The sequence below is a fragment of the Cyrtonyx montezumae genome, unplaced genomic scaffold (genome assembly GCF_038088225.1).
Source record: "Cyrtonyx montezumae isolate F1298 unplaced genomic scaffold, pur_monq_1.0 scaffold_17, whole genome shotgun sequence".
Classification (NCBI taxonomy): Eukaryota; Metazoa; Chordata; class Aves; order Galliformes; family Odontophoridae; genus Cyrtonyx; species Cyrtonyx montezumae.
In genome coordinates this window covers 6,094,683-6,116,405 of record NW_027071903.1, presented here as the reverse complement: position 1 = coordinate 6,116,405, position 21,723 = coordinate 6,094,683, and the positions used below count along the sequence as shown (strand labels likewise).

Below are 21,723 nucleotides of genomic sequence, written 5' to 3'. Positions count from 1 at the left end.
GCTAGTTACTACCTTGTTCAGAACAGTTGTGCTAAAGGAGGCAGTGATATGAGGAGAACTACCTCTGCAAAAGCAGCATGTCCTAGTCCTAGCCTCCACTTATGTTCCTGAACAGGAATACTAACTGTGGAGGGAGGCATTTTTAAAAAATGCTTGTCATCTGGGTATCTAGTTCCTACCCTTTGAGAAAAAATGAACTACAAAGAAATCAGCTTTAATCCCACTATTCACAGCAAACAGGAGTAAAATCAGGAGTCACAAGACACAGTGCTACATAAGGCAGAGTTTGATCTAAGCCTCCCCAAATTAAAGATTATCATTGATTCCACTGCAGCTTGGCTGCATGCAGTCCTAATCCAGTTTAAGATGAATACAGCAAAATATAATTTATGGTCTAACATCTATAGTGCCTCCATAATGAGGCTCTACACTGAGACTGAAAATGGTTCAAAGTGAACACAATGTGGTTTCAGCCACTTTCAGCTCTGCCATGCTTGCTAGCAGTTCTGGATGAGCAGACAACGCTTTGCTATGGCAAAAGCCTAGGAAATGGAGGATGGGGCAAATGCACAGGTATAAGCTTCATAATAAAGGTGAAACAATGTCTTTCTCAAAACTTTAAGCTATCACTGCTGCATACTTGCCAAAGTTCTCAGCAGTTTCCTTTTCTTTTTTGAATCACAGCCTTCCTGTACGTTTTAAATATCATTTAAGTCTCCATACACACATGGCAGTGAGTTGCCCTCGTGCAGTGGGCACTCCCAAAGTGACTCACTCTCTAAAAAGCTGTTCTCTCCACCTTACTGCTGCCTACCTGAACCTCTCTGGCTTTAAATATCACAGCAAAAATAATAGCAACCTTGAGAGACCAGAGCAGATACCTCCTTGCAGAAGCCATAGTCTCTGACCTGTACAAGCTATGTGCAGGTTCACGGAATGAAGCTATCATCAACACTCATCCAAAAGATCAGAAGAGAGCAGAAAGAAACTGTGACTACCAGGATCAGCTAATGCGTATCACCCTTACCTAAGTGCATGAGCTAGAAGAGTCAGAGAAGTAAACACTTGAAGGGAAAAATGAAAAATCCTTGACTTGTATCAGTTGTTACCCTGGCATGTGGCTTCAGATCCAGCTTTCAGTGCACAGTTAGGTACCTCAGCAGCAGCCCAGAGCTCCCCTTTTCACCACTAGCACTGATAGAAGTGCTGAGAGCCCCCAGGCATGATATAGCACTCCTGGTGAATGGGGCAACTGGGTCTACAAGTTCCCTGTTCTGCCTTAACTCAGGCAAAGCAGCCTTCAGCAGCTCCTCAGCTCATCTCCTCAGCTCATCAGAGAGGGTAAGAAATTCCCTTCATGGCACACTGTGTGGGTACTGACCTATTTGGAAATGCAAAAGCTCTAAGCCAAAATACTCATTATTCATGGGGTACTTTGTCAGAAAACCAAAAGAAACTCTACTTCCCTCCAGACCTCATGATTCACCCCTTCTCTGACCCTGCAATAACGTACCACTGGACTTCCCAATTCTGCCAGTCTTTAACCAAGCAAAATGCCCAGTAATTTCAAAGGAAGATCTGCCTGTAGAATCCAAGTCTCAGGAGTTAGGATGCTTTTTCTCCCTTCTCTTTCATGAGCTACGGAAATAAATTAGGTGGGCACAAGCAAGGCAGGGGTGGCCAGCCAGAGCCAACCAGCACTACAGCCAGACAGGTCCAAACTGCTCCCTCCTCCCCCCACAAAGGAAGTCAGACAAAGCCCCCTGCAAGGTGGGAGCAGGGCAGCAGCAGAGAGCTTCACACACTTAGCACACCAGGAAGCTGACTTTCAAGTCTGTGCTTGGAGTACCTTCAAAGTCTTTTCTTTGTGAACGAATGCAAATTAGCCTCTGGGGATCACCTCTTTCTGAGCCAGTTCTTCACCAGCCTGAATTCCTCCCAGGTGCGGAACACTGGCTGGGGAAGGATTTTCCCAGAAGAGTAACGTCAGTTTGCTCTTATACACAATACAAGGCTGTGCCAGCCTGAGCTCTCCTCTTTTCTAGGAGGAGCCTAGTAAGTGTTGTGTATTGTGAGTTAATGTTATTATTATTATTATTTTCCAACAGCATGGTATGGCACTCCTGTATCTTTCCAGTACAAGAGAGCACAACGGCTCTCTCAAGTTGCAGGACTACATAGGAGTTAGTGAACTGCCATGCAACCACCCTGACAGAAACTACAGCAAGAGGCAAACCTCCCTGTGCAGCAATCACACACAACTCCAAGCCCTGACAAGCACCAAACTTGCCATGGATTTGATTTTTCTTCTCTCAATTGGGCAGTGACCCATGCTGAAAGTATTGCCTGTCGGTGCCAGGAAGCATTATGCCACTCTCACAGGCCTTGCTCAGGAACAACCTTCCCCTGAATTCTAGTACAAAAAGAAGAAATTCTCCTTCCAGATCACGCAAAGTGAGAAGCTTCTCTCCAATTGTTTGTGAAATAGCATTTTCCACACCTAATGGCCTCTAAAATATTAGGGAAAGCTAAATATCAGTGGGTAGGACTACTATTTTGCTGCAAAAATTGCAACCAAAGGAAGAAAGGTCAATAGTACCTGGAGCACTAACACCTCCTTCACAGCTCAGAACAGCATCAGGTTGCTCTGTATAATCACCTACAGACCACAGCCCAGTGATTGTCACATACATCACTCATATTAATACATATTCCCCTGCTTTGTATATCCTCTCCAGTTTTAAGTCTTGATACCATTAAGCAAGGTGTTCCGTGAAAAAGAAAACAATGAAGAGGAAAAGCCAAGTACACAGAACACTTTGCTGGAAAGAGGAAAAAAAAAAAAAATCACACGAAAGCACCGGGTAAAAATGGGAGTCTTGGCAAAGCCTTGACTTGGCGAGACACCCTTTAATGGAAAGAAACCAAATTTCTCCTCCGCAGAGGCACAGCCAAGTTAGCCCTGTGTGAACATCATCCATTCACTGGAGCTCTGCTAAAAGAATCCTCGTGTTTTGGTAAGATACAGGGGCCAAACTTCAGCCATGAAAGCACAGAGAAGGTGTGGAACAATGGCGGATCACAGGTGGACAGAGGAGAAGCATGAATCACAGGCCTTCCTACTGCCCACACACCAACACCTGGAGGAGCTGCTGCCACCCAACTTCAGGATACAGCCTCCAGCTTTCTTAGATGCACGTTCTTCAATAAACCCATCTTCTTAAAGTGCACAGAGCAATTTGGGGATTCTGTGCCTGTAGCCAATTTTGTACAAGCTGAAAGAGGTCACCAGGACTTAAGAAAGCATTGCAGCTCTCTTTCACACCATTAACTGGCTGATCTTCTTCATTTACATCATAACTTCCAGTTGTCCACTGGACAAAATACTAACTTTTCAGGAAAAATTGCATATACCTTTTACAAGGAAAGCACAAAGTAATCATATACTTTGCCCCTCTCACAAGACCCCACCTGGAGTGCTGCATCCAGTTCTGGGTCCCCCAACACAATGGCATCAAGCTGTTGGAGCAGTCCAGAGGAGGGCTATAAGGATGATCAGAGAGCTGAACCACCTCCCCTACACGGACAGACTGAGAGAATCAGTGCTTTTCAGCCTGGAGAAGAGAAAGCTCCATAGGGATATTACAGTGGCCTTCCAGTACCTGAAGGGGGCCCACAGGAAAGCTGGGGAGGGACATTTTACAAGGTCATGTAGTGACACGATGAGGGGAAATGGCTTTAAACTGAAAAAAAAGGTAGATTTAGACTAGGTATTAGGAGAATTCTTTACTGTGAGGGTGGTGAGACACTGGAACAGGTTGTTCAGAGAGGCTGTAGATGCCCCCACCCTGGAGGTGTTCAGAGCCAGGCTGGATGGGGCTGTAAGCAACCTGGTCCAGAGGGAGGTGTCCCCACCTATAGCAGGGGGTTAGAAGTAGATGATCTGAAGAGTCCCTTCCAGCCAAAACCATTCTGTGATTCTGTTCCACAGATATGTCCCAGGAGGTACAGAAAGAGCTGGGCAGGTCAGGTAGGAAAACACTGGAAAGGTAAAACAGATAAGGATTTACTTAATTCTCTGGTTCTCCATGGTGTAACTGAGAACAGACAGAGATAACTCTAAGCTGTCAGATACAGGTCAAGACACAGCCCTGTGACATTAACAGGGCTGTCATGAATGAGTGAGGTCTGGTTTTGTCAGATAAGCATTACTATTATTTTATTAAAAAAAATGTAACTTGTAAAGTTGTGTAGACTTTGAGAGCAGAGTATGCTCTGTTATGTGAAACTCCATGTAGGATCCCTGTCAAGGGCAACCAATGTGACATCTATTTTCCCATTAAATATTTCATTGCTGATTTTTCACCTTTTCATAGTGTTCAAGCGTGATTATAAACTTTGCATTTAGTACTACTTCCATGAAGTTTCAGATGCTCACAATAAAACCACAGCCCCTTCAAGTGCCACTGAAAACCTCCAAACACTTCATAGATCATCTGCTAAAATACAGAGCTGGTGCAAGGATTCAAATTAACCCTGAGGATGGCTGGGCACAATAAAAATGTGTACACATGAAAATGGGAGGTGTGATGTTCTGCTAGAAACTCCCATCCACCCCAACAGCTGACACAGGACAGGTGGACTGTAGGGTACAAGGATGCTTACAGTCCCTAATTCTTATCACCTGTCAGGACTTGCTTTCTGCATGAGATCATTCATACGCAGCCAGGTAGCACCATCCTATGATGTCCATGGAGGTTTGTTAAATTTTATTAATTTATTTGTTATAAATTTATTTATTGTTAAATATCATTACACAATAGCACTGAGGAAAATCAGACATATTAAGGTACCTTTCTTCCCCCCCCCCAAAAAAAATTTAAACCACTGACCTCTGCACTGATTCATAGCAGTTTTCAACAGCAGCAAGTGCATCACTTGATATGAATTGCTGCTGCTTTACAGGGCTGCAGCACAGGGGCCCAGGCCTGCTCCAGCCCAGAACAGGTAGAACAAGCCAACATACTTTCTAAGAATACCAGCTACTGATTGACACTTGAGAAAACTTCTCTCTCAAACCAGATCAAAATCTGGACTCCAATACACTTGATTGTTGTACAGCTCTGCCTTCCATTGAGTGTTTTGATCTGAGAAATATGGTTTTGATTAAAAATGGGCAACACACCAATTACAGAGAATTTTCACATAACTGTTTGGCAAAAAAAAAAAAAGCACTACAGCAGCCATTAATTAAAACTTTTCCTTAGATCCTGGATTTTCTAGTTTCCTCTCAACAGTACCTGAGTATTAGGTCAGCACTTGATTACGCTTACATAAGTAAATAATTTTTTTTAAACAAATCATACTTATCCTCACCAAATCCCTTTCTGCACGTGTATCATAGTTTTGCAAAATGCAAAGGTCGTGCACAAGTTCTGCACTCAAAATGAACCTCAGGTGACCTGCAGTTTGATTTGGGATTCATGCAAACAGTTTCCCAGCCCTATGTTTCAAGTACAGCGACACAGCGGGATGACCCTGCCAGCAACTTCAGTTCACTACTGGCCTTACTCAGTGTTCCTTGCTACTCTGTAAACTGGAACCATCACTACAGAGGTAACATTCAAGGAGAAAGTGAAGCAGAACCAGCGACCTTCCACCTCAGGAGCTTTACTCATGAGAAACCCAGTCCTCTGCAAACCATGTGCTCTGGGACAAGGCTGCAGCTCGGGAGAAAGGTTTAGGAAATGACCGCCAGAATGAAATGGTATTTCCCATGCCTGGGAGAGGCCACAAGGTCTTCATGTCTCCATGGACCACAAGAAACATGATCCAAGTGAGCTGGAGCAATGCAAAAGCATCTAAATCCACACAACTGATGAACTGCATTTAGGAATGGCTTTTCTTTTCTCTTTATTTTAACTTTGAAAATATTTTTTTTTCAAGTGGCCACATTAAAAGGGAGAAAACACTGTTTTCACTTTCCAGAAGTTCTGTGGCATAGTAAGTGAAACTGTTCACCAATTAAACAAATGTTTGGATGGCCAGAAAAATATCTGAGAATCCCCAGCAGTTCTTCCACAGTAGCTGTCTACTTTCCACAAAGACAAAATACGTTTTGAACTGAAACACATCTTGTTAGGACAAAGTCCTAAAAGAGCAATGGTATATACTCAGGCATAACCTTCTGTCACCAATTAAATGCCTCATCATTGTTCACTTAATCCCCTCCTTGGCTATTCTGTGACAATACAGGTTATTATTATTATTTACATTTAAATACTCCTTTCCCTGCACTTCTCTTGGTATTTGTTAATGTACATTTTGACCCTCACAATAAACTAGATGCATAGGGGCACTGCTGCCTGCATTAAGTACATTAGAATTAATCATAGTTCCCCAACAGTCAAGTATTTGTGTCTTTTCCAACCACATCATACCCCTGTTCAAAGATGTCTGACTTCCTTCCCTAGAACTTGCTTACCTTCACTACTAACTCCTCAAAAGCCAGTGCCAGAAGCCATGCTCACTCCAACTTTAGCTTTCTTATGAATCTAGAGCTCTGGGTGACTGACCCAGGCTATTCTGACCTGGAGGCACCTTAACTCAGCTCCTAAAAAATTAATCACAGGGGAAACTCTGAGCACACCAGCTGCATGCCACCAAGCAGACCCTGCACCAGACCAACTCCTGCAGCATGGATCACAGCAGAGTGAGCAGCCATACTCAGCACAGAGAGCTCTCCATGCCTGGGACTGGAGGTGCTTAGCCATGTCCAAGGGAACAATCTTATGCTAAGAGGAGTTCATCGCTGCTGGGTACAGAGTGCGCATCCCACACACAGAGGAGATCTCTAAGCCATGTGCTTAAATAAAAAAAGCCAGAACTGCCATACAGTGCCTCACAGCCCACTCTCCCAGAATTTCACACAGGAGTCAAAGCCTCTCCTACAACAACTGCACCAGCTCCACAAGGCCTATTCTTCCAAGCCACATAGTATTTGCCACTGTTGCCACCATCTCAGCAGCAAAGAGTCAGGACTCATGGCTGTACCGGCCAAAGCAGCTGAGCTGAACTTGTGAGAGCATGTACCACTACAAGCTGAGCAATGTAGAGGTTTAAACCCAACTGCCTACAAACCTTTCTGCAAAACCTGCTCGGAGGAACTTTCCAAGAGTCATTAGCAATAAATCCTTACACCCTGTTCAGTCTCCCAGTGTAAGTCTCTACATATTTTATAGGTGCGGTAGTTCAGCTGAGCACTAAATGAGTGTCTGGGCAATGCTGTGCTGTTGTTTTTTTCCAGTGTTGTCTTTTTTTTACCCCCCTCCCTTTTCCTTAATGAATCATAGGCCTTTTCTTAAGATGTTTTCTGGAATACATAAGTCTAACGTTAGAGATATGCAAGAAATAAAGTTTCAGATAATGTGAAATACTCCCGTTGGAAGAGATAGGACACACCTGGCCACCTCTTTGTGCTCCTCTGCCTCACTGTGCAACAACAGACTAGCCTACACTGAGGATAAGCTAAATCAACATAGTGAGGCAAGAAAGAGAGAACATTCCAGAAACGAAACATCCACATTAGGGCAGAATGTGAAACAAAATCCACTTCCAGATACAGGATCTACATAAGCATAGTGAAAAATCACATAAAAACACAACTAAAACCAAACATCTACTGAACAATTATTAGTATAGCTGCTAATTTTGCTAAGAGCTTCAGGCTGTGCCTCCTTACAAGTAAGCCAACAGGAATCCTACTGCCAGCCTGGAAGCATCTCCAAGCGATGCCATGCCACAGCCCCAGGTACCACTCTCCTGTCAGGACTTGAACTTTTTCAGGCTGTTGAACACAGCCCTCCAAAATAAGCTCATAATAACACTTGCTGATACCATGCACATTCCTTTATTTCTTCCTTCTTTGCTGTCTCAGTTCCACTTGACAGCATATATTCCCAGCCCTGCCAGAAAAGCAGCACTTTGTCCAGGACAGGCATACATCAAGGACTGTACCGTACTCCAGGAGACACTCTTTCTCCAGCCACAAATTAAGATGTAATTTTGGACAGAGCTGATAGCAGAAGTGCTCCACTTTGGCACACTGCAAGTCAAAACAAAGGTGACTTCAAGACATCACTGAAGTAACTGCATCCCTGTGCAAACAGCAGTATGGGAAATGTATGGAGCAGGATCCCACAGGTTCCCTGCACCCTCACAAGAACTGTCCAGATGTCTGTCCAGCTGCTGGCCCACACAGGACTGCAGTCCCTGCAAGTGTCTGAGTTCAGTCCAAACGGAAGGAGATGCCCTTCAGTGCAGCAGGTCTTTAGACGTGCAGAGAAAAACACTCTGCCAGCATGCCACGAAGCACCATCCTGCAATAGCTTTGGGCACACACAGCATAGGTGGAAGACAAGCCTCCTGACATCTCTTTTTTTTTTTTTTGCTTTAGTAAAACAGATTCACTGGATTATCACTGCTGATTTATTATATCTTTCCATTGTCAAACATCTGAGAGCTACTTTGCCAGACTTCTTTGCCTTATGAATCATTTTCGTAATTGACAAATTCTCTTGCTTTGAAGGCCTCCTAAACATCCAATATCCAGCATGGCGGCAAAATAAACAACTAGGTCCTAGTTTACTCTAATTAGGGATATTAAGAACTTCCAAAGGATACCAAAGAGCAGTATCAGCTGCTGCCACCAAGCCAGCAGCAGTGAGAACGCGCAAGTACAACAGACACCCTCAACCACTCACTTTAGAACTACTCTTTTCAGTGTAAAAGTGATACAACCTGAAGCAAATTTTCCACAACTAGTTACCTGTTACTTGTAAACAGAGTCATTTTTCCTCTTCTCCAAAATACAGGAGCCACAGAACCCCATTAAGTGATTTACCCCGGATTCACCAACACGATGCACAAATTCCCAGTGCATGATTTAACATCAAACTGGGACACTCATACATGTAATTCTTCATGGAGGGCTGGGTACAGTGACTAAGTAAACAACATGCACAATTACAAGGATAAAAGGTTGAAAGCACCCAAATGGGTTCAAGGTACCTGTCCTCCCTTAACCTATCCATTAGGCTAAACGCTTTCTAACAACGATATCAGCAGGGCTTCTTGGTGGTGCTCCAAAAATGCATGCCCATACTCCTGGATATTTCCGGAAGGACATCCAGTATCTCCAGGAAAGAAAGAACAGGCTTTTTCTGGACATACTGCCACAGTTACTAAGAGAACCCAGACTTGGTGCCTCATTCTGAGACACTGACTGATGCTTGTTTTGCCTCTTAAAGGATACTAAGAAAGGGGTTCTTCTATTGATTCTTTTCTCCATGTGTGCTGCTAACCTGAACATACGTGCTGAACTGTCAGTACCTTGAGAGGGGACAAGGAGTCAGCAGATGAAGATGAACTTGGAAACTTGGGAAGAGGCTGCAGAGAAAATGGGTAGATACAAGAACATAAAAGCTCACAGTCTTACCCACTTGTAGGCTGCCACCAAAGGAACAGTCCAGTGCCCTGCATCCACACCCTCTCCCTTGGGTCAGACCCATCCACCTCACTGACAAGGGAGAATCAGAGCAGCTCATGGACCCAGCCCAGAACAACCCACTCCTCCATTTTTTGCAAGCTTTGTATTCTGTAAGATCAGCGAGCACATGAGGCTGCAGTGAGCTGGCAGGAGCATGTGGAAGTGGCAAGGTGCTGCCTCTCAGCTGTAGGAATAGGGCAGCATCACCACTTCAGTCAGATTATACCAACTGTGGAATGACATCTTCCTTCTCTGTACAGTTGCACTGAAGGCTGTTGAAAGAAAGGGGAGAACGGAGAAGGGGAAGCAGCAAAGCAAATCCCTCAGCACAGCACTGCTCAGTGCAGCTGCTAGCCCCCTAGCCTGCTGCATCTGCTAGTTCTTCCAAAACCTCTGCAGCACTCAGCCCTGTACCTGCCCCAGTCACAAGAGGGCACTTCAGCAGGTTCCTGAGTGTCTGCAGGGCTCCAAGGTAATTCCTGTCCATCCTTTCTAGGTGGAAGGTAGCCCCCTCGGTTGAAACCAGCCCAGTGGGGCAGCACTGTCTGGGCAGCATTATTAAAGGACTAGGCCCTGTCCTTTCTCTTTGGGCCCTTCTACTGACACTCCTATGTAGCAGACACCTGATCTAGAAGTGCTGCCTGCCCACCTCATTCAGAAAAAGGGCAAGACCAAGTGCAGCAACAGGAGCTTCATCATTTATTTATCTGCCCCATGCTACAGGCTCCTTCTGAAATGGAGCAGTGAAGTATGAGAGACCAACCAGGACTGCCAGTATAAGCATAGTTAGTGGAACACTCAGACTGACCCACAAGCAGCACAAATATAAAGTATTCTTCTATTCACTTGACCTCAAAGTAACTCACTGTCCACATATTTAAATTCATATTTGGACAAAAGACAAAAACAGAGTGGCATGAAGACAGCAGTACCACACACATTAGCCCTCAGACTGAATGGACAAAACAGATTACTGTTTCCTTTCCTGGAGATGGGGGAAAAGCAGAGAACACAGCAAAATAACAGTCACCATATGAACATTTACTCATAGGGCAATGGAGATCACCTGGTTAAGGAGTATTAAACCATATGTTGTTAGATCATTGGCTTAACAGTTATTTTCTCCATAGGTATCACAGGACACCCTGCAATTGTCTTTACAGTGTGTCAGACGCAAGTATGCACGAACCACAGTGCAAACCAAAACATTTCTGCTGGCCTCCTTTTTATTAAGACCTTCTCCAACACATCCAAGTGGATTATTTAGGCCAGCCGACCTGTCAAGAAGCAGACTTTTCCCTCTCTGGTTCCTTCTCTTTGCCTCTGTACTGTCAGCCTGCAATTGTACCAGACTTGCCCCTCACATGCTCATTCAGCTGAAGCTCACATTCGCCCCATTAGTGAAGCAGAAATGCAGGCCCAAGACCCACTAGGACTTGCTGAAACCTTGGTGACTAAGAAATCAGCCCTTTTTTACAGTACCCATGTTTCTGGATTTGATTTGCTTCTAGGGTGCAAGCCACAGAACTGCTTCTCTCTGCCACTGCAACAAATACACACGGTTCAGCTGGCACTTATGTTCCCTAGACATGAAGGCACAAATTCCCTTCTGATCCAACACAGGACGCATCTGTCAGAGCTTAGGGCTTGTTGCAACACGTTCCTACACATACAAGTAGTGACACACACTATGGATAAGCACTTATAAATAAGAAACAACTATCCATAACATCCAATCCTGAGGCTGCTCCTGGAGCTCCTGATCACACCCAGTTCTTCTAGCTGCAAGAGAAGCCTCTTAGAGGGTCAGGACAGCTCAAAGATACATTTCTTACCCTGAGCATATGCTTGCTCTCAGCCTTTCACTGGACACTGCTGATATTTTGAAAATAACATTTCATAGCACATTAACTACCCTCCCCCACAATCTTGCTTCTGTTATCTGTTGATATCTTGAACTGTTATCAGCCTCAGCTGGTGACATTCCAGCAACCACCTGAAGCCCTGCACCAGGTGCCTGACACTAGACGGTTTTCCTTGCAGGAGAGGGCACCGCCTCACTCAACTACCTCTGCTCAGGTCTATCTCACTACAAGCACCACATGAAGTCCTGTACATCCTCTCTTTTGCTCAGGGCACACTAATGTTACACCAAAAGCAGCTTGAATCATCAGCATTTAAGTCAAGGACCAAGGTAATGTGTATCTCTGACCCAAGCAATGCCTCTATCAGTCAGATCACACACTGCCAGCAGAAAGACTCTCCCTTTGCACTCAGACAGTGCACAAAAGCACAGAGATGGCCTCAGAAGGCCACGGATTCCACAGCCCAGATGCACAGGGCCACTGCTGGGGGCTGGCTCATCCCAAGCCCCTCATCTACCTGGGCCTCGCTGTCCCTTCTCTGCTGCAAGCTCTGCCATGCAGAGCCCTTATCCCCACAGTAAGCAGGGGATAAGCTGACCCCCACCAGGGCTGCCCGGCTCATCCTTGCCTAGCGCCTCAGAGGAGCGGGGCAGCACTTGCACACTCTGGGATCACCTTTCAAAGGCATTTTGGCCTTTCCCACCCAGTACAAAGTAAAAGACAAAGGAGATCTATCCGAACTTCGGAGTGACTACAAAGCACATTCACGTGATTAAAGGAGTTACTTTTGTTCCATAAAGAACAAAGACCCAACAGGCTGACAGCCTCAGCAAAGATAGGGAGGTCTCTTCCCTCCTCCCTCCCACACCCCACGGGTGACACCAGCCCCTGCCTGACTCAGCACAGTGCGGGCCCCGAAAGGGCTCAAGGGGCTGCAGCAACACTGAGGCTCCCAGCAGCACCGTGGCCATGGACATCACTGAATGAGACACTGAAAACTGCCTGAACGGTCAAGCTGACCATAAGCATTAGAACACAGTACATGGCCTGAAAATATGATCGCAAATACCACAATCTCAGGGACGCTGAGCCTTACTGACAAAAACACAAATCACTGTGAACTCCAGCAGCACAAACAGCTTCCATAATGCCTCAGACAAGTCTCCTATCAGCACCTGGAAGGGAAAGCACCACACAGTCTGACAAACTATACACAGAAACAAAGCATCGGCTACGAAGCAAGGTGCAAACACCGATGTCACCAGTAAGAAAGCCGGTACGTGTGCAAGCTAGCTTTCTCCTGCGATAACCAGAGGTTTCAGCCGGTAACTGCTCCAGAGCAGCCCCGGGCATCGCGCACCCTTCTCTAACAGCAAAGCCGTCGGCTGCGTGCAGCCCCGCACACCTCCACCACCTCGAGCCGCAAGCCCTGCACCCTGCCCCTCCACCGAGTCACTCACCGAAGTACTCCTTCTTCATGTGCATCTCCAGCTCCTTCTCCAGCTCCAGCGTCAGCGCCTCCAGCCGCCTCTCCGCCTGGCTGGGGCCGCTGTCCCGGCACGGCGTCACCTGGTAGGGCAGCTTGAACTTGGGCGCCGAAGCGGATCCCTTGGTGGGGCTGTAGGTGTACGGGGGCGCGGCGTCGGGCGCCGGGTGCTGCGGGTCGTGCCGCGGCGGGGACTGAGCCCGGACCTTGCGGTAGACGTCCCCCAGCTCGGGCGCGGCGCAGTCCTCCTGCGGGCCGGGCCCCAGCAAGGACGAGCGGGGCGAGGGCAGCTGCAGCTCGGGGTAGGCGCTCATGGAGCCGCGGGAGCTCCGCGAGCTCTGGCTGGAGATGCTGGAGCGGGGGCTGACCACGGCGGCGCCCGGCGCGCCGCGGCCCTCGGGGCTGCAGAGGCTGGAGCGGGGGCTGGCCACGGCGAGCCCGGCGGCGGCCGTCCCGTCCAGCTCGGAGCCGCCCGGCGGCCCGTACCTAGAGTCCGAGTAGCTGGAGCGCGGGCTGGTGGTGCACGAGTACTGGCTGGCGGTGCTGGAACGGGGGCTGGCGTGCCGCTGGTCGTAGCCCATGCTGATGCCGCTGGTGCGGTTGCTGCTGGGCTTGCTGCCGCCGTCGTAGCTAGTGAGGCTGGCGCGGGGGCTGGAGTGCTTGCTGGTGTCGCTGGCCGTGCTGGCGTAGCTGGAGCGAGGGCTGAGCGCGGCACCGTCGTACTGCACCAGGCTGCCGCGGGGACTGCCGTACTTCTCCTGGCCAGGCACCACCAGGCTGGAGCGGGGGCTGGAGAACTTCTCGTAGGGCAGCGCGGCCGCGCCGCCCAGGCTGGAACGCGGGCTGGAGAACTTGCCGTGCTCGGCGCCGGGGCCCGGGCCCGGCGGGGCGGCCAGGCTGGCCCGGGGGCTGGCGTTGCCGTACTTGGCGTCCGGGCCGCCGGGAGCCCGCCCGCCGCCCTTGGCCACGTAGCCGCCCTCGTAGGCGCTGCCCGCGGCGTAGCGGTAGCCCTCGGCCGAGTAGCGCTTGCCCTTGTCGGGGAAGCCGCTGTAGCAGGGCAGGGCCACCTCGGAGCGGGTGCACAGCCCCTCTTCGCAGCACAGCGGCTCGGCGGCGGCGGGGCGCCCATTGGCGGCGCGGAGCGGGGCGGCTTTGCCGCAGGAGGCGGCGGCGGGGAAGGCTTCGGCGGTCGGCGGCGGCGGCGCGGCGGTGCCGTTCATCTTCCGGCCCCGCTGCTCCGCCGTCATGTGGGCGGCGATGACCCGCTTGGTCTCCTCCAGGTCTGGGTGCAGCGCTAGGTCCCGGCGGCCGCCCCGACCGTACGGAGCGTCCGAGCAGGGCTCGTAGAGGGACAGGTCCTCCATGAACTTGGTGGCCTTCAGTGCCATGTTCTCCTCGTACTTCTCCATGCTCGGCCGGAGCCCGGCGGCCCGGAGCGGGGCAGCGAGCTCTCTACGAAAACACAGTCCGCAGGATCAAAAGGGAGAAAAAAACCCAAAACAACAACAAAAATGCCAAAGGAAGAAAGAAAAAAAAATTACCCCCAACAGTAAGGTCCTTCCCGCGGCCCCGCGGGGCACCGGCGGTGGTATGAGCGGGACGCGGCTCTCTCCCCGCACGGCGGCCCGGCTGCGGAGCCGCTCACCCCGGCGGCATCCCCACGCCGCTCCGCTCGCCTCCGTACGGCCGCGTTGCCCGGCGGAAAGCGGTGAGCGGAGACGAGAAGCCCCCGTGTCACTTTCCAGCCTTAAATAAGTTGCTCGGTCCAGTCAATGGCGCGCCGCGCGGAGGAATTTGCGCTCGGCGGATCCCTGCCCCCGCCGCCCCCGGCCGGCCGGCCCGCAGCGGGGCCCCGGCCCGACCCGCACCCCCGGGCGGGGGGCGAAGGCAGCGGCCGCTCCGGAGGGGCTTCGCGGGGCGGCGAGACGAGCGCGGGGCGCGGCGAGGCAGGGACTCCTTTGCGTAGGGCAGGAATGCGAGGAAGGAGACCGGGCGCTGCGTCCCGCTGGAATGTAGTTAATGCCGGAGCCAAACAATGATTTTCACCGAGTCAGGCAGGGAGAGGGCGGCCGCGGTGCTGCTCGGCCGCGGGGCTGGCAGCCTCCCCTCCGCTCGCCGAGAGCCGCTCGGGGCTGGGGCTGTCACCGCGTCCTGGGCGCGGAGCTGGGCTGAGGTGGGGGGGGGGGGGTCCTCGTACCGGCGCCTGGCGGGGCTCCGTCAGGAGAGCGGCGGTTTAACGGGCGCGGGAGCGCCGGGCCGGGGTCGCGCGCGCCCGGTTTCACGTTCCGTCCTCTGAGGGCAACCAGAGCTGGGAGCTCCCGCCGCGCCGCTCGGGTGCGGGACGGCCCCACCTGCGGGAGACCCCCGCGCGGGGGCGGCACGGCGCGGAGCTGCGCTGCCGCGGCACTTGTTTGTTCTGAGTCCTTACAGAAACGAACGCAATCACAACGCCGAAACCGAGCGCCCCGCACCCAGGAACGGCCGCGGGTCACGGCTGCAGGTGCCCTGCTCGCGCCGGGTACGCAGTGTTCTCTTAGCACTCCTAATTGAACGTTGAACGCAACTGTGTACTCAGAAACCTCCCCAGCTGCGGAGGATAGCTGATGGGCAAGCTGTGCGTGCGGGGTGGCAGGCGGTAATAAGTCAATAAACGCAGCAGCTAACGGACTGAACAGAACCGGTCCTGAAAAGCAGAGCTGTCGGACACCGAGACCACTCCTTAGTCAGTGTGTGCAAACGCAGCCCACCTGGGAGCCAAGCGCTGCTTTCCACTGTGCGGCAGCTTGGGCCATCAGAGCCCTGCACAGGGTGCTGATGGACGCTATTTCACGAGTTTTTAACTTCTCGATTAGCTGAACAGGGCGAAGGGCCTACGCCTGTGTGCTCACACAGGGCAGCATTTTGAGCGGCTGTGCTTGGGACCGCTGAGCTGTAGGCATAGGCTGTGGTCCCGGCAGCTCTGCGCTGAGCCCCAGCCAGCCTGTGCCAGGCAGCACAGCACAATGCTGCCAGCAGGCAGCAAGCTCCTCAGTGCGCCTTTGGTACCTCAGCAGTTCAAGCACGTGCTCTCTTTGGTATGAACTCATGGGAAAGCACGCCGGGTTCTGAGAGAGGCTGTGGAATCAGAGGAAATAGCCCCTTTGAGTGAGCAGTTTGGGTCAAATGATATGAAGCACTCACGTTCGCTGTTGAAAGCTTACGCTGGATAAGTAACTCTTCAAAGCAAGGCCCAGTCAGGTCTGCTGCAGTCCTGGGCTGGGGTGTTCCCGCACAGCACTCCGTCCCTACAGCGGGGGCAGCGCTGCAGGCCTGCTCCTGTCCAGAAAATTGTCCTCCTGTCACACATGTAATGAACGTAGTGCTTATCCACACTGCAGCCACAGATGTAGCCCACATGGGTGAGATAAATATGTTTGCAAGGTACACAATGCACTCGAGCAGCGCTGCGTTTCTCACAGAGGACCATATGTGCCGTGCTGTGCAAACAAGACACGTAGAGTTAGGACTGCTGTTGCTGCAGTAAGTGCCCCACCACACTCCTCGCTGCTATAAAAAAGAAAAACAAATTGGCAATTACAGCATGACAATGGTGACTAGTTTTTCTCCCCAACTTATTTTAAATACATGTATTTAATTGTAACAACCTGATATAAAATGTATATACTGCAAAAAGACTCGTGCAACTCGGAACACGAGAGCTGTCATGGAATATTAAAAAAGGAGAACTTCATTTTGTAATTTGTTGTGGAAATCTTTCTGTCTGATGCTAAGTTATATCAGCACATCAGATATGAAGGAAAGCCAGCTGCTTCTGTTAAATAAACTCCTTTGTGTGAGATTTAGAGGGAGCAAAAAAGCCAGGTGGAGTTATTGATCTGTGAATATTGGCCGGCTGGGCCTCACAGGCAGTGCACTCCTGTTTCTTCTAATTGCCAGTGCCTTCAGCAAAACCCTGGCCAAGCCAACAGGCAGGGAAAATTAATGGTCTGCTGGGAATTCTGTCTCCCTGAGCTGCAACAAAGCAGGGAACCTGCAGATTTAAGAATTCACTGGTGAAACTTTGGACCTACTTAAGACTGTGGCAAAAATCTGCCTGCCAAGCATTGCAGCATGTTTTATAGTGTATGTGTCTTTACTGATACAGTGCAGGAGGGAGCTAATTGTCTCACTTCATCCATTTATCAGTGTGAAGCTGCTTGGCAGAATTGTGTATTGAACTGGATGATACCTGATTTTTTTTCATTTTCCTTCCTTCTCGACAATATTAAGAAAACAACAGAATTATGCTTTGAAATCCACAAGTAAATAAGACTTAGTGCTACTTGGGTTTACTCTTCTGATCTCCATTTATAAAATTGATTTGTTTCTTGGTAAAGAATATCACAATTATTCTTGTTCCTCCCTCTGTTCCAGAGCCTGATTTTAAAAGAAATACTTGTTAAATTCATACAAAAAATGAGAGGAGGAATATTTTAATTTTGGGATTTTATTTTGTATTCATTTAAGTTGTAGCTGTACTGTGTTTTGTACTGCTTTATCTTGGTTGGGTCCTGTACATCCATTTGTACTGTGATGAATAAGCAAGCTTTTCAGAGTAGGAAGCCTGGATATGAACATGCATTTATATTCAGGTGATTCGTTTGGAAGTAATGTCAACTAAGGTCATTCTAGCTCTCCAAAGTACTTTAAATCTAAAAGCAGCAGACTGTGAGCAGCAAACCATGCAACTATTTTTACAGTACTTCAATGATATGAATGAAAGTACAAGCATCACAAAGGCTGCACTGTTTTATCTTTAGGCCTGTAGTTTAGCATGGTGTTGTTGTTGTTTGTTTGTTTTTAAACACTCATTCACAAATCACCGCTTTTAAAAATTGCCATTACCGAATGTATTCTAGGGCTCCATCTCCTGGCGGACAGAAGGCATTGCAGCTCAGCGGCTGCCTTTGACTGCTAGACACAACTATGTAAAGTATTCTTCACTAACACTACTCTGCAGGTTTACGAGTCGTTTCTCATTCTAAATCTGCAATAAAACACTATTTAACATTTTTTACATTCTTCTTATTCATTGCAAACGCAGCTACTCGCTACGCTGCACAAATGTAACGTGGGACAGACCCTGAAAGGTTCCAGTCACAACAGCCACTTTGGGAACGTGCTACCTTAGACAGACAACATACAACAAAGTACTTAAGATTAATACACCATTTCTGTATCCTATTTCCTTTACAGCTTCACCTTCCACTTCTCTTACATGTTTCTGCTTTTGGCAAGCAGTAAATTGGCTCATGCCTGGGAGTCTTAGTCATACTTGTCTGCAATCAGAAGACATAGTAAATTCAAACACAATCAATTAGCTTAAATAGGAGCCACTACATATGCATAAATACTCAGTTACCAGTGCACCACTTGATGTGTTTGAAGTCTTATTCAAAGACTTATTCTAAGAAGTGAAAATATAAAAAGAGACTACATTGGTTTAAAATTTATAGTGACATGATAAAGAGAGGCTTGCTTACAGCACTGCAAAAAAAATAAAAAAATAAAAATCAGATTGCATTAATGAATTTAATGGAAAAAAAATAGAAACACTGCACATACAGATCCTGCTATATACATCCCATTCTCTGCTGGTGAAGAATACCAGACTAACTGCTTGTGCCTTTTTATATCAGTCCTCGAAAGATGGCAGGCTACAAGCACTGACCTCCAGCCCTGACAATGCTGATAAGAAGGATCTTTTCAGAAGAAATGGGACACCCTTTTGTTGAGAATATGAATTGCATTTACTCTTCATGGTATTTTCCATAACACTATTTGAATGAAAATAATCAATGTATTTGCAAGAAGGAGCTGTTCCACAAGCAGCAGAACTAATGAAAGCTGGTTTTATACGTCTGCTTTCTTCATTCTTTGCATTCTCCAGCTTTTAACTTCTCCAAATTCCCAGTAATGCTGCAGTAGTGACACCCTTTGTATTCAGAAGTCTTCAGAAGTTATCCAAGTTTTAAACCTCCACGTGCAATACCTCGAGGTTTCTTCATGGCATTTGCTGACTCCCAACAGACTTGCCAGCACTCTTCTGTCTCTGGCGCTCCTCTACAACACATCCCCCAACATACAGCCTTCCCTTGTTCCCTTGACAGCTACAGCTCCAGGCAGCTCCCCAAGCTTCTAGGTTAAATATCTTGGCCACCCTCCTTCCCAGCACACTCCTGCTGCCTTCGGTCTCTACTTAGATGGACAAAATACAGCAAAGTCCCACGAGCAGCTGTGTAGGGGCTGACCAGCAGGTGTGTGAGTGAGTGCTGCACCTGAAGGCTGAATGCTATCAGAAGCACGTTGTGTGGGCTTCTATCTACAGCCACTTGTAGAATTAACAGTACATTTGAGATGCAGTTGCTTAATACAATTAGCTTCAAATATTGGAGAGGACTGGTGGAGCAATTCCCTAAGTTTTTGTAGAAAATCATATTGAAAATTTTGAACTTTTCTCATGTGAGTGGAATAGTATGCTGATTAGAAAGGCAAATGTAATAACCAGTAACCAAACAGCAATTTTCTGTTGTAAATATAAACTGTGTAAACTACACCAACTTGTATCTAGGAGCGCATTTATTTCCTTCATCCCATACCTTTTTAAGAAGAATCAAAGCCTCCCAATCGTTAAGTTGCCTCCTCCTATCCCTTTGTCTACACATATATGCTCTCTGTAATCATTCTTAAGACAGTAGCTCAGAAATAATCTCAGGCAAGCAACAAATAAATAACTGACTTGCATAAAACCTTTCATCCTAGTTTCTGCTTTCTTCTAAATTCAACATTTTAGATATGCACAATTGAAGATTTCTATAAGAATAGATGCAAAGAGAAGAAAGAAAATACCTTCACTTAAAGAAAACAGAACAGGCTAGAGAGGAGGGGACTATTTTCCTTAATTCAGTGTTTGTTCAGTTTTCAAATGCGGATTTGCAACTGTGACAGTGGAGCTAAAGCTTGACACATACAGTATCAGTATATACTCACTGAACGTGGGCCTGTTTTATCTTTTGCAATCTAATAAATCTCTAGCAAGAGCTCTTTGTCGTAAAGGTCACAGCCTGAAATGGCACATCAATCTGCTCGCCAGCTGTCGCAGTCTAAAAGCCAGGAAATCGTGCACATCTCCAGCCATTCAAAAATGAAATGGTTTTATAAAGCAAAACTAAAACCTCACTACTACAAACATCTTATTGGTATCTCCACATTAAAGTTGCTTTCCAGGAGATGAGCTGGTTAATAGGCCATCATCACATCATTGTCCTAGAAGTTCTGACTTGAATAGCCATTATCTACCCCTTCAAGGGTGACTCTGCATTCTTTGAGGATCAGATATGTTTTTAAAACAGTAAGGTTATGGGAAAATTGTTACATGCTTCTTCACCATAAGTCAGAACAACTTAATGGATCGTTGGTAACTGTTGTATATCACCAGTGGTTGATACTCCTTTCTGTGCCCCAGTACACAGCAACGGTATTGAAGCAATAGCATACAAAGGCAGACACCAGATACACGAACAGCTGCAATCATCTACAATAAAATACTACACTGCTTTTTCTTCTTTTTATATATGGCACTCAAATTCACCACGTAAATAAAAAATACAAGCATTAAGAATGAATTGTTACTATGAAAACCAGTCAGAAAGGCTGACTTGTCTTACAGAAATCAGCATCGATTTAAGCAGGGAACTAGAAAAAGCTGTGCGTTGGAAAAGCCACTTTGTATCACTGCAAACAGCAATTTATAGACTGCTTTAATGAGCCTGGTCAGAAACCGTTAGTGGAGACAGAGCTTACATCAAGGCTGCAAAGCTAAGGAACTAAGGAGTATTTCCTACCATTTTAACTTCTGAGTGTTGCATCTTCCAACTGTATTTCCTCCCATATTAATATTACCACTGTGGGGCTTTAACAAATTGCCTGTTGAAAAGTTACCTGTTTTTTAAAAACAAAAACCTAAACGCTTAGTAAACACTTCAATGTATAATTTGCTTACACACGTATACATTGTATATAAGTGTATAATGTATAATTTGCTCTTGCAAGAGCAAGTTCAGTTCAGAGCATGCTCCACCACTACAATGACAGCGACTAGATGCTCAGACTTCCAGTTCTGCAGAGCTGCTCTCATCTAGCATAAAATCATTCTGCATTTTTACTGATTCATTCAGGATTGCCAAACTTAGTGAGAACCCAACAGAACAAAGACTATATCAACATCCTGTCATGTTTACAGAAGCTGCTGGTATACAGAAACAATATATTGAGGAATTAATTCACTTTACATTATTTTACAGGAAAAATCTTAAGAGCTTTTTTTTTCTTTTTTGATCATATAACTACTTAATACTGATAAAAGCAGTACAAACACATCTCCTAAATACATCAACATATAACTGCTAATGTACTTCAAAGTTGTATTACCTTTTATGCTGCAAACCACATGATGATGCATATCTTAAGTTTCTCAGTACTTCTCTAAAACTCAATCACTGCCCTGCAATAAGACCACTATCTTTGACACATCGTGTCAGCAGCTTAGATACAGCTTTTTCACGCCACAATGATAATCACATCCTATTACACAGATAACAAACCATTTGACAAATTATTTAATAAACCAATAATTTTATTTTTAGTGAAGCTAAAAGAGAAGATGCTGACCTTCATTACTGAAACATGTCATCAGACACATTAAATTCTAGTACTCGTAACTGTTTATAGTGAGAACTATAAAAGTTTCCCATTATAGCATTGAAAACTTTATCTGTCTCTTATTT

General features: G+C 47.2%; 1 protein-coding gene across 1 annotated transcript in view; it reads right to left on the bottom strand.

Moving 5' to 3' along the window:
• WTIP (WT1 interacting protein) overlaps positions 1-14,396 on the bottom strand; it is a 74,129-nt gene extending 59,733 nt beyond the window's left edge. The window contains exon 1 of the mRNA XM_065733163.1: positions 12,873-14,396. Within this exon, the coding sequence (XP_065589235.1) occupies positions 12,873-14,307 (1,435 nt within the window). The 5' untranslated portion in view covers positions 14,308-14,396. The remainder of the gene's footprint in view (positions 1-12,872) is intronic.
• Between the last annotated feature and the right edge of the window lie 7,327 nt (positions 14,397-21,723).